This window comes from Mustelus asterias, chromosome 3 (assembly GCF_964213995.1).
Source record: "Mustelus asterias chromosome 3, sMusAst1.hap1.1, whole genome shotgun sequence".
Lineage (NCBI taxonomy): Eukaryota > Metazoa > Chordata > Chondrichthyes > Carcharhiniformes > Triakidae > Mustelus > Mustelus asterias.
The window spans coordinates 26,335,219-26,347,299 of record NC_135803.1 but is presented as its reverse complement, the minus strand read 5'-3'; the positions used below and the strand labels follow the sequence as shown (position 1 = coordinate 26,347,299).

General features: G+C 41.3%; 1 protein-coding gene across 3 annotated transcripts; it reads right to left on the bottom strand.

Annotated features, from left to right (window-relative positions):
• Positions 1-3,241: 3,241 nt before the first annotated feature.
• Positions 3,242-11,817, bottom strand: LOC144488216 (GPI alpha-1,2-mannosyltransferase 4-like). Of its 3 annotated transcripts, XM_078206247.1 has the most exons (6): positions 11,753-11,807; positions 11,024-11,209; positions 9,983-10,088; positions 9,658-9,799; positions 6,347-6,569; positions 3,248-6,247 (listed from the first exon to the last, which is right to left on the bottom strand). In XM_078206247.1, exons 5-6 carry the CDS (start codon positions 6,354-6,356, stop codon positions 4,611-4,613), a joined length of 1,647 nt encoding a protein of 548 aa, XP_078062373.1. In that variant the 5' UTR covers positions 6,357-6,569; positions 9,658-9,799; positions 9,983-10,088; positions 11,024-11,209; positions 11,753-11,807; the 3' UTR covers positions 3,248-4,610. The 3 variants fall into 3 exon arrangements, with proteins under 3 accessions (XP_078062380.1, XP_078062373.1, XP_078062390.1); XM_078206254.1 differs by lacking the exon at positions 6,347-6,569 and having other exon boundaries at positions 3,242-6,247; positions 11,753-11,817; XM_078206264.1 differs by lacking the exons at positions 6,347-6,569; positions 9,983-10,088.
• Positions 11,818-12,081: the final 264 nt, after the last annotated feature.

Below are 12,081 nucleotides of genomic sequence, written 5' to 3'. Positions count from 1 at the left end.
ATCCCAATGGACGCCGCAGGGCACTCTGGGGATTGTAGTCCAATGACGAACCTTTATGACGTCAGACGTCCCGGGGCTTTCACGTCCCGGCACGCTGTATGACACCCCCCTCCTCAGCACCGCGAGCTCTGGGCTGGGCTCCATCATGGGTAGAGTGTTGGCCAGGATAAAGAGCGCGGCAGATAGTCCAGGGCCAGCAATTGGAATTGGGGGGGGGGGGGGGGGAAAGAGGGGTGGGGGCAACAGAGTGTTTTTTTTTCCTCGTGGGCATTCAGGAGCAGCGAGTGGTCTTGGCTGAGCAGGGGCAAAGGCGGAATGTCCATCTCCACCTTACTGGTGATCATCCTGGCGCCGCTGCCCGCTGCCTCACCCCGGGCGGTGAAGCCGCTCCGGCCGCCAATTCAAATCGTCGCGCGCTCAACGGCAACCAGCCGGATTTGATTGGCTAGTCAAGCAGCCAATGAGGGCTGGCCAGTGTTAAAGGCGCAGGTTTCCCTTAAACATATATCGTGTCCTCCGAAAATAAATACATGAGCTCATATTTAAAGGCTTAGGATGTGTGGGTTATGCCTTCTAACTCTCAGAAGAATCAGGATATTGATTTTGATTATCAAAATGAATGGCAAAGCAGGCTCGAAGGGCCAAATGATCGACTGCTGCTTTTTTTTCTACATTCATGTTTCTTTTACGTTTTTAAAAAAGTTTATTTATTAGTGTCACAAGTAGGCTTACATTAACACTGCAATGAAGTTACTGTGAAAATCCCCTAGTCGCCACGCTCTGACACCTGTTCGAGTACACTGAGGGAGAATTCAGCATGGCCAGTGCACCTAACCAGCACGTCTTTCGGACCGTGGGAGGAAACTGGAGCACCCGGTGGAAACCCACGCAGACACAGGGAGAACTTGCAGACTCCGCACAGTGACCCAAGCTGGGAATCGAACCTGGGTCCCTGGCATTGTGAGGTAGCAGTGCTAACCAAAATAATCATACTTTTACTAACATTGAAAATGTTGGAACTTCACCAACTATGTTTCTTACAGCTCCCCACGTGGCTGCTGGACAGACTGTTGTTCACCATAGTCACTAAAGTCACCATAGTCTCAGATTACCATGAGAGAGCGCTAACTGGTGGTGATTTAACCAGTGGATCACCACACCTCAGACGAGCAGTAATGTTGAGAAGACGGGGCCTCTGTGAATAACCTCAGCTGGTATGGGAATTGAACTCTCCATCACTAACCAGCCACCCAGCCAACTAAGCTAACCAACTCCCCAATTGCAGCAGTAAATGAAGTACTGTGGATGTACATCTGCATAAACAATTAGTTCCTAGCTCTTTACAAATAATATAGTATCCACACACTGTTGAGTGGGCACAAAATGATGTCAAGCAATTTTCAGAAATTTAAGTAGCTATAAATTTAGTACAAAAGTGATATGCTCAAAAATGAGTTATGATGAATCATCCATCTGAAACATTAATTCTTTCTCCACCAATTACTATTTCCAGCATTTCTGACTTTGTTATAGCAAGAAGTCTAGGTTGAGGTTTAAATTTGCCAAACTCACATCTCCAAACTGTCTTAAAGCTCTTTGAGTGATTCTCATCACTTGTAAGTTCATTACATCTGGCATTATTAATGTATCACATTTCCCTCCTCTCACTTATGAATTAGAAGCTTGTAGCTTCAATTCCCACTTGAGAGACTGGGGCACAAATCTAGATTGACACCGCAGTGTAGTAGTGAGGGAGTGCAGCATTGTCAGAGGTGTCTTCTTTCAGATGAACCATTAAATCATGGTTTGTTATAAGGAAAACTATCCTGACACACAAATTTTGTCCATTGGGATTTTTAAAAATTGAAATGGCTGGAGAAGCAGTTGATGTCGATGTTAATATTCCATTCAATGGCTTCAGCTGATGCAGTGTGAATTGTCAAGCCACTAAAAAAGGATCTTTCAAGACAGAAGTTCAGCATATGGGCAATGGTCTAACTTGGATGGCGAGTCAAATTTGAGCCATTCCTCACGTGGAGCAATCTATCAAGTGGTTGTGGGTTGTCCAGATTTTGCATGGAAAGTTGAGATCTGGGACATCACCACTTGGGCCTGTTACCAGATCGCGTGTGATGATATTTATAGTCAATCAGGAGGTATGGCATCAAGAGGTGGGTGTGTTTTTCACTACAGCACAGTTTTACTTGGAGCTGGTGTACTTGGTCACCACCTTTGTCCCCTCAAACACAGCGTGCTTGGCCAGTTCCTCAGGCAGCAGCAGTCTGGATCTCCCAGGAGCTAATGGTCTGCCACGTATTATAATGGGCCAGGTGGGAAGCCTTGCCTGTGATACGCTCAAAGACTGGGAGGAATGCAGTAAGAGCTAGGGAAAAACTGGAGAGAGTGGGAAGAAAGCAGCAAGAGCTGGGGGGGGGGGGGGGGGGCTGCGAGGAGAGGTGCAGGAAAAGCTGAGGGAGGAAGTGGCACAAGTGTGCCGGGTGGAGGTGGAGAGAGAGCCAGGGGTCCGTTTGGCCTGGTGTGCTCCATAGTCTCTCCACATATCAGCAGCAAACATAGTAGAGAAACAGGCTGTGATTTGAGGGGGCAGCCCTTTGCAGAATTATTTGACTGGTCTTACCAACATTTTGATTAGTGGATCCAGGGACCGCAAAAAGGAGCTTCACAGGTCACATTATGGCCCTCGGTTTACAGGCTGGATGAGCCTGCTTTAACATCTATCCCTTAATGTAAAATCAAGACTACTTTTTCTGTCTAGTACAGACCTTACTGATGTACTTATAATTATTCATTTTTCACCCCCAGCATGAGCTGGCAATGTTTTCCTAAAACTGGTATTCTGCTCACAATCTTTTTTATTCCTTCATAAGATGAGAGCATTGCTGGCAAGGGCAGAATTTACATCCCATCTGTTGTCACTTGAATTGTGCATAAGCATCATTTCCTGTAGTCAAAGGAATTAATTACCAAAACATTTCTAAAATTTGTGAATTATCATCTCCATCCCTTTACAACATGGGGGTTACCAATTTGTTTTCCCCTCTAATTGCCTAAAAGGGCTCCTTATTGAATGAGAATGTTCTAATAGGATTAAATGAGGATATTCTCTGTCCTGAAATTGTGTAAAGTTTTGAAAATCTTAGGCTCTAGAATAATCACTAATGTTTGGTCTTTATGACTATTCTGTTCTGCAGATTTCCCTAAATAAAATTTAACACTTGCTAAAGTAATCAACGAATTTAATTCCTCTTTCAATGTTGTCACTTGTACATTACAACATTTTCATTTTCTCTCCTCCCCGCATCATTTAATTTTTGTTTTCCATCTCATTGCATGTTACATTAATAACTGGATCACTTCCAATGCATGATTTTTTTTTTGCAAATGTCAGCCACTTTCCTGAAAAGGGAAAATAATTGGTGCTTTCTTTCTGGGAATAACATCATTGGACTAAATTAATCTTGTCAAGTATAATGGAATAGCTATCCATTATTAGTTCAGTAGGAAGGAAAGTGTCTCCCTTCACCATTTAAAATTATACTTATCTACTTTACACACGTATACCCTAACATGGAAGAAAAGGCAGCTCCTCTCAAATTGCACAATGTCTTCATCCATAAAATTGGAGCACAACTTGATCTGAAAAGATGAGATGCACCTTGTGTTCAGTTTGACCATTTCTCTTCGATCTAGCACAAGTATTGCAAAATGAATATAAATCTTCCATCATCACATGTAGGTCAAAGTGTTCCAAATGCTAACTGATACATTATAAGACAAAAAGGGGAAATGGATCACATTCACTATATGAAAAAAAAACTGAAAAATTATCTTACCTGGTGTGCACACCTTTAGATACGTCATTTAATATCAGCAACAAGAAACATAAGGTTGGAAGGGAAATAGATGGTACAATTGATATGTCTCATTTTCTCTATATTACAATTGTTGTAACGTGATCACGAGAACTATGATATTATGACGCACCCAGCATTACAAAGAGGCTTTGTAATGTAACATTTTATTTCCCAAAACACAAAACAATACATTTGTTCTCATAAATATCAAGTTTTATTCCTTTCTTAAGGATTCCTCCACCCATTTGCCCCACATCATTACATAGCAAAATATAAAGTTTCTTTAGTCTTTTTCACCAATGTCATGAATTAATAGACTACTCGTATAGGCAATGGGGATCTGCCTAAGAACACCCAAATTAGTAGCTCAGAGAAGGGAAACTAGAGGCCATAAACCCATTTCAATATACTGCCCAGGATCACCATCTAATAATTTTAATCCAGTTTTCTGAAGACTTTGGTTACATGATAACTGTTCTCCAGATGAGAAACTAAACTACAATATTTAGGTACATTATTTCTGTGTGTTTCTTTGACTGAAATCCCATGATTATGTTTGTTAAAATCATGTTTAAAGATGTCTTATTCCATTGTGTTCAGGTTTCAACTACTGCAAATACTTACACAAGTTCTATAAAAGGACCTTGATGCTTTAACAGTTCGACCCTGCACCAAAATACCCACAAACATACTACAGAAATAGAGAACAGGAAGACACCAAAACCAAACAGAGTCCTATTCAGTTTCTGATTTCTTTGACTTTGTATGCACTTTGAAAATGTAAAGACTCAATTGGTTCAATCCATCTTCAGAAAGAAGAGAAGGAATGTCAGGAGGATCTTCCATAGTTAAATGAGGGAAGAATGATGCAACAGTTTTCCACTGTAAACCACAGTTATCAATATCATCCTGAACAGTGCCAGGTGCGATGATGTAGATATTCATTTCCTGATTATTGCCCATGTGTTTAGAAGAGAAATTGTCAAATAGCCCATTCACTGTGTTATTGAGCATAGACACATCGGACCCTGCCAGGTCAATGATTCGAGTAAACTCCTGGTCCGATTTAACATTCAGGAGATACCTAGGAGGCATGTAGGTGTGGTAAAATACCAAACTATGCTCAAGTGGGTTAGCCAGAGGATTCTTTGAGTGAAGTGTTTTTTCTAAATAGGACAGACAAGGAATTAATCCACCCTGGTGCAGACAACCAAAATGCACTGACCCCAAGACATTAAACAGGACTATTACAACTTTCCACTTCAGCATTTCACACTTTGGAGCACTGAGAATAACAAGTGGCACAATGAGTGGGCTAATATAGCGTGGTTCCTGATGACTAAACATTGACAGAATGATGATAGGGATAAAATAAACCAACAATAAGTATTCAGTAATTTGAGTAGCAGCAGGACATTGCGCTGGCAATTCCTTTTTCAAATTGTCATTGCGAGAAATATGACAGTTGGCTTTGCAGGCAAGTTTGCTGACCATTGTTTTGACACCAGTTACAACAGCAGATACATGAAGAGCACCAAACAGCAGCAAGCCATTCACAGTCAGATGTGTAAACCAGGGATGACTACCATGTGCAATAAGGCTTTTTCGGTCCAAGTTATACAAAATGAGATTGACAGGGGTTAAAACTAGACATTGGCTTATGTTGACAAATAGTGAATACATGGTATTCCCGTCTTTCAAAAGCCAATCCGTTCCAGACAACAATGAACCAAAATACAAGGCATCTGTCACAATGAAAAGAAAGCTGGTTGCAATTACAGAAGACAAAAGACCAAACAAATTCTTCACAATTTGTGTTAAACAGAATTGAAATGTGCCTTTCTGATCATGAGAAAGCCACAGGAGCATTGGTACTAAAGCATAACCAATGAATGTGGGTCTGTTAAAAAAACCTGAAACCAAAACAATCCCGATAAGATGTTTATTGTTCTTTCTTTCCTTTTTCCCAGGATGCGGTGCCACGCTTGCTCGCTTTATGTCCATGGCCACCAACAGCAGCAGTAATGCAAAAAGAGCTGCTTCTATAACATTTGAAAATGTCCTGGTGTAAAAAACCAGCATCACGTGTGACCCACTCAGCAGTGTTAAAGCATGCCATGGATCTGTTCCCCAGAGACAGGCTAAATGGTATACAGAATAGTCTAGTATAAAGGACAGGCATGTCAGGTAGAATCTTGGGAAAACCAACAAACTGTAGCTGTTTAGAATGCTGCCAAAAAGGTCAGAATTGTGTAAAACTTTAAGTATTGTGAATGAAAATCCAGTTGTGACCAACGGGAACAGAACTGATCTGCTGGGGTGGCTTGCATTGAATTCCCAAGTACGGAAAGTTTTGAGGTTCAAAATGTCACCTGTAAAGAAAACAAAGATGCATCTGAAATGACAAAAGCAAACTATATTTAAGTATTATAAATGCTACAAAATCCTGCCATCAAATTAGTATCTCTTACCTTTGTTCATTTCATCTTAGTCTCCTCCAATTCTTGATCTCACTATCTCCACTGATCTCTAATAGAACTGCATCTCTTGTATTGCTAAAGCTGGCTGAAGGGAACAAGATTTTTTTCCCTGCGGTAAACACTTCTTTTCCTCTTTTACTCATTGATGAGATACAAGAAATTTGATTGATGATCCTTCTCTCACCTCTGGGCTCCAAGCTCCCTCATGGACAACCTTTATCAATATAATCAAAAACTAATATGGTCATTACTCTTTTCCTCTCAAATGACAATTACACTGTCTTCCTTGTGTTCTCAGTGTGACTTGCTACTTTAATTTGTGCTCAAAATCATTCCTTTCCAAAACTTAAAATCTATTAAAAATTCTTACCCCTTCAGTCTTCAATTACTCCTACAATCCCTAAGCTTTCAAAACACATATTTGGGATCATCTAATCATTGTTTCCTGATTGAACTCCTCTTCTGGGCTATTGTTTTTGGTCACGGTAGAATACTTCACTGAGGTTTCATCCTAATAAAGAAAAACCATATTCCAGCTTCTTAAAAACATCAGGGAACGAAAGTAACAAATCTCTGAAGCATTTTAATCAAGAAAGCAAGAGTTACTAGACCATTCCTGGAAACTGCCAACTACCTTTTAACTCTATAATTTCCTCTTGTCCCACCATGAAGATGGAGTTATAAACAGAGCTAACAAATGTGGATGTGAAACAGAGACTGAAGAAAAACCTGATACTTTGCCATAGGATAGTTTTGTGAAAGCTTGTTTTATAAGACAGCATCCACAAAATGCAAACTCAATACAAATACCTCCACCTACCCGGTTCCCACAAACAACCCCTGGTCATAAAGGTTGATCTTGTACAAATGTCTTGCCAGTATTTTAGTGAGATTACATGCGCTTTGCTGATAAAAAAACATCCTGATGCAATCTGACATTTATCTTCTATTGGATTTCTGCGACGACTCTCACTACCTTTCACAGATGCACCATAGAAAGCATTCTTTCTGGTTGTATCACAGCTTGGTATGGCTCCTGATCTGTCCAGGACCACAAGAAACGACAAAGGGTCATGAACGAATCCCAGTCCATCATGCAAACCAGCCTCCCATCCAATGACTCTATCTACACTTCCCACTGCCTCGGAAAAGCAGCCAGCATAATCAAGGACCCCACGCACTCCGGACATACTCACTTCCACCTTCTTCCGTTGGGGAAAAGATACAAACGTCAGAGGCCACGTACCAACCGACTTGAGAACAGCTTCTTTTCTACTGCCATCAGACTTTTGAATGGATGTGCCTCATATTAAATTGATCTTTCTCTACACCCTAGCTATGACTGTAACTACATTCTGCACTCCTTTCCTTCTCTATGAACGATATGCTTTGTCTGTATAGTGCACAAGAAACAATACTTTTCACTGTATACTAATACATGTGACAATAATAAATCAAATCAGTGATCCCCTTCATAAACAGGTACTTGGTTACAGTTCAGGAGACAGGTTGCTTCCAGATAGAAAAGTGAAAAAAAAGCTGAACTCCATTGTTCCCTGTGAATATGTACCTTGCCTAAATGAGGCATAGAACCTGTCAATAAAACATACAAATGCTTTTGAATAGTTTTCATTTACGTGTTGCTCCTCAGCTATATCAATCATATCAAAAACCACATGTATGCCGACAACACCCAGCTCTACTCCACCATCACCTCTGTTGACCACTCCATCATCTGAATTGTCATGTCGCTCATCAGACCTTCAGTCCTGGATAAGCAAAAAACCGCTAACTAAATATAAGGAAGCTGTTAGCTTGAGTTCACCCCACAAACTCCATTCCCAGTCACCCCTCTCCAGGGTTAATATCAGAGGCTGACCCAGATCATTCACAACCTTAGTATCCAATCTGACCCAGAGATAAGCTTTCAATCCCATCACCCATTGATCAACAAGACTGTCTACTTCCACCAGTGTAACATTGCCTATTTTTGCTCTGCCTCAGCTGATCTGCTGCTGAAACCCTAATCTATGTCTTTACCACCACTAGATTTGACTTTCCAATGCTTTCCTGTCTGTGCTCCCTACATAAATTTGACCTCATTCAAACCTCAGCTGTCCTTATCCTATTTCTCACAAAATTCCATTCACCCATCACCCGAGCTCACTGATCTACATTCACATCTGGCCCTTCAGTGTCACAATTTAAAATTTTCATCCTTGTTTTCAAATCCCTCCCTAACTAGGGGTGGCACGGTGGCTAGCACTGCTGCCTCACAGCGCCAGAGACCCAGGTTCAATTCTGGCCTCGGTCAGTGTGTGTGGAGTTTGCGCATTCTCCACGTCGGTGTGGGTTTCCTCCGGGTGCTCCGGTTTCCTCCCACACTTCAAAGATGTGCGTTAGGTTGACTGGCCGTGCTAAATTGACCCTAGTGCAAGGTAAATATGTGGGGTTACAGGAATAGGGCCTGGGTGGGATTGTGGTCGGTACAAACTTGATGGGCTGAATGGCCTCCTGTACAGTAGGGATCCTATGAATTCTATTCAATGAACTCACTCATCTAGAACCTTACAATGCTCCGGGATCTTAGCGCTCCTCAGATGTTGGTCTTTTTGCAGCCCCAATTGTAAATACCCACCATTGGAGGCCATGCTTCCAGCTGCCTGAGCCCTAAGCTCTAGAATTCCATCCCTGAACCTCTCCACTTCTCTTTGCTCCTTTAAGATGATCCTTAAACCTTACCCTTTTGGCCAAGCTCTTAGTCAGCTGTCCTGATATATCTTCATGTGGCTCAATGTCAAATTTTGTTTGTTGCCACTCTTTTGCAGTGCCTTGGAATGTTTTACTACATTAACAGCGCTTTGTTTTTGTTGTGAAGCAGCATTTTACTGCAAGATTATTATTCGGTCAAGAGGTGTTTTAACTGAAATTGTACAGAGAAATATTTTCATTGATAACCATTTAATTAAAAAGTTCATTTATTGTGTTTGTTTTTGAAGTATTCGGCTTATTTTGGTTGTACACTCATCCATGAATCTCTCGCAATCAGTGTCTCATTTGTTTTTTTAATGTAGCCAATGATGCTCAATAGATTACGGCCAAGTAACATACTAAAGAATTTGGTCTGGACACTTCTAAGTTTATGCAGATGTCAGTAGGTTGGGTTGAATCATGTCATCCTCTAAATTAGTTCCTTACAAACAACATTTATGAGCATGGGATGAAGAGGTTTGTTTTAAAAGCAAACAAAGGAAAAATTTTTTCTGAAAAACAGATTTTAAAAAAGTTATTAGGTGTTTTACCTGCCATAACCTCTGGAGACTGAAAAAATTCATCAGGATGTATGTAGCCTGTTTGTGGTGCTAGGCACCAGAGCACCCTGACTCCTCCAAGTACCAACCACATTAACTTGAATCCCATCCTCAGCATCAAAACTTCACACAACTGTTCAAAACAAAAATTCTAATTAGATTTTTTATAACAGAAATAGCAGATGAATCAATTTGTAAAAAAAAAAAATTAAAATATTTAAAATACTTAATTATACAAGAACAAATATTACGACTGATGTAACAGGTAATTCATGATCTTTAAAGACAAAAATAAGGTGTAACCAAAGGTCCCTACCTTGAAGCTTTAATCTATCTGTTTTTCAAATTCTGATGGACTTGTGCACGTTTAGTGTTTTCTGTTTTATTTTCAAAGTAAGGTACTGTCTTTATCTTTACAATATCTGTGAAAATAGGTAGGTCTTAACATCAAAATAACAATGTCATCTCTGAATAATAGCACATTACACAAAAGAAGAAAGAATTTGCATTTATATACCTTCCATCGCCTCAGTCCATCTCAAAACGCTTTACAGCGAATGAAGTACATTAAGGAGTAATTATTGTTACGTAGGAAATATGGCTACCAATTTGCAGACAGCAGGATCCCATAAACAGCCAGGAAATAATGACATGATGATATGTTTTAGTGATGATGGTTGAGGGATAAATATTGGCCAGGACATTAGAATTTTAAGAACAAGTTAAATTCAGTGACAAAAACTTTTCTTGGTGATGTCCACACCTAGTTATTTTGCTTTCCACAGAATATTGCTCACAAACTGTAGGCACTTGCCTGGATTGGGCAGGGCGGGGTCCTTTTGCCAGGTTCTCTCTTTTCTACATTATAACACCTCAACAACAACCATCTATATCCACCTCTGTAACATTGCTTATCTGCCACTGATATCCTCATCCATGCCTTGGTTACTTCTAAACTTGACTACTACAATCCTCTCCTGACTGGCTTACAACCTTCCACTCTCCACCAACTTGAACTTGTCCAAACCTCTGTTCCCCTCTCTTTAACAGATACCAAATCCTGTTTATCCATCAACCAACCCTGTGCTCGCTGACTTACAGTTGCTCCCAGTACTGCAAAAGCTTAAATTAAATACTCTCATCCTTGTTTTTAAATGTGGGTGCCAGTTGGTTCAGTTGGCTGGCATGTGCTGCAGAATCACACCGACAGCACAGGTCCAATCCCCAGAGCAAATGTGGGAGTTCACCTTGCCCCATGTTTGATGCAGAGTTGTGCCCCTCAAACTATAAAACTGCCAATTCTCTCTAACAGAAAGATGCCTATTGGTCCCTCACGGATCGTGGATAACTGCCATACCTGTATTCAAATCCTCCATGGCATAGCTCCTCCAAATTCGGTAACCTCCTGCGGTCCCAGAACTCTCCAAGATAACTGCATTATGCTCTTTGAAATCTGGCTCTTGCACATCCCAGGCCCGCTCTTTTTTTTGAGCTTGAGTTATGATCTCAGCAGAATCACACAGGCAACATCAATCAGTCCCACCTGAATAACACACACGCAAAAAGCAAAAAGCTCCATCATAAACTTAAATATGCTGTCTGGTATGATACAGTAAGAAGTAAACCCAGTCCAACGCCGGCATCTCCACGTCTGGTACGATGACAGCCCCAAGTGATTCAGTATAGACAACATTGTTAAATTCTGCGATTAACAATCTATAGAACTCCAACCATGTATACTCAGGGTGACTGCTCTACAATCCTTAACAACTTGGGTATATATGAATCACTAAAACCCAAAAATATATTTACTAAGAAGTGTTTCAACCAGATCACTAATAAATAAATGAACCTTGAGGAGAAACAGTGGAAAATGAGGTATTGTACAGAAAAATATTTCACACATAGTGGTAAAGGCAGCACCACTTGAGCGATTTCCCTGGGCTGGGGCTGAGTGGCCCGATGCCATTCCCCGGGCTGGGGTTGAAGAGCCCGCTGCCATTCCCCCGGGCTGGGGTTGAAGAGCCCGCTGCCATTCCCCCGGGCTGGAGCTGAGGGGCCCGGTGCCGTCCCCCGCGGCTGTTACCTGTATCAGAGCCGCCCTGACCCACAGCGCCGCCATGACTGCCGGGTTCAAATCTGGCGGCTGCCGATTGGCTGCTTGCTCCCGCGTCATGACGTCGGGGGTGGCGTCGTTGCCAAGGTGACGGCCAACGATTCTTTTCCTTAAAGGCGCAGGACCGCGCGCTTTCCGCAAGGAGTATTTTGTTCCCGGTGGACAATAAATATTAGATCTGTCTGGTTTTCAGTTTGGATATTTACCAAATGATTCAGCATTAGATTTGGATAAAAGCAAATTACTACGGATGCTGGAATCTGAAACAAAAACAGAAAATGCTGGAAAATCTCTGCAGG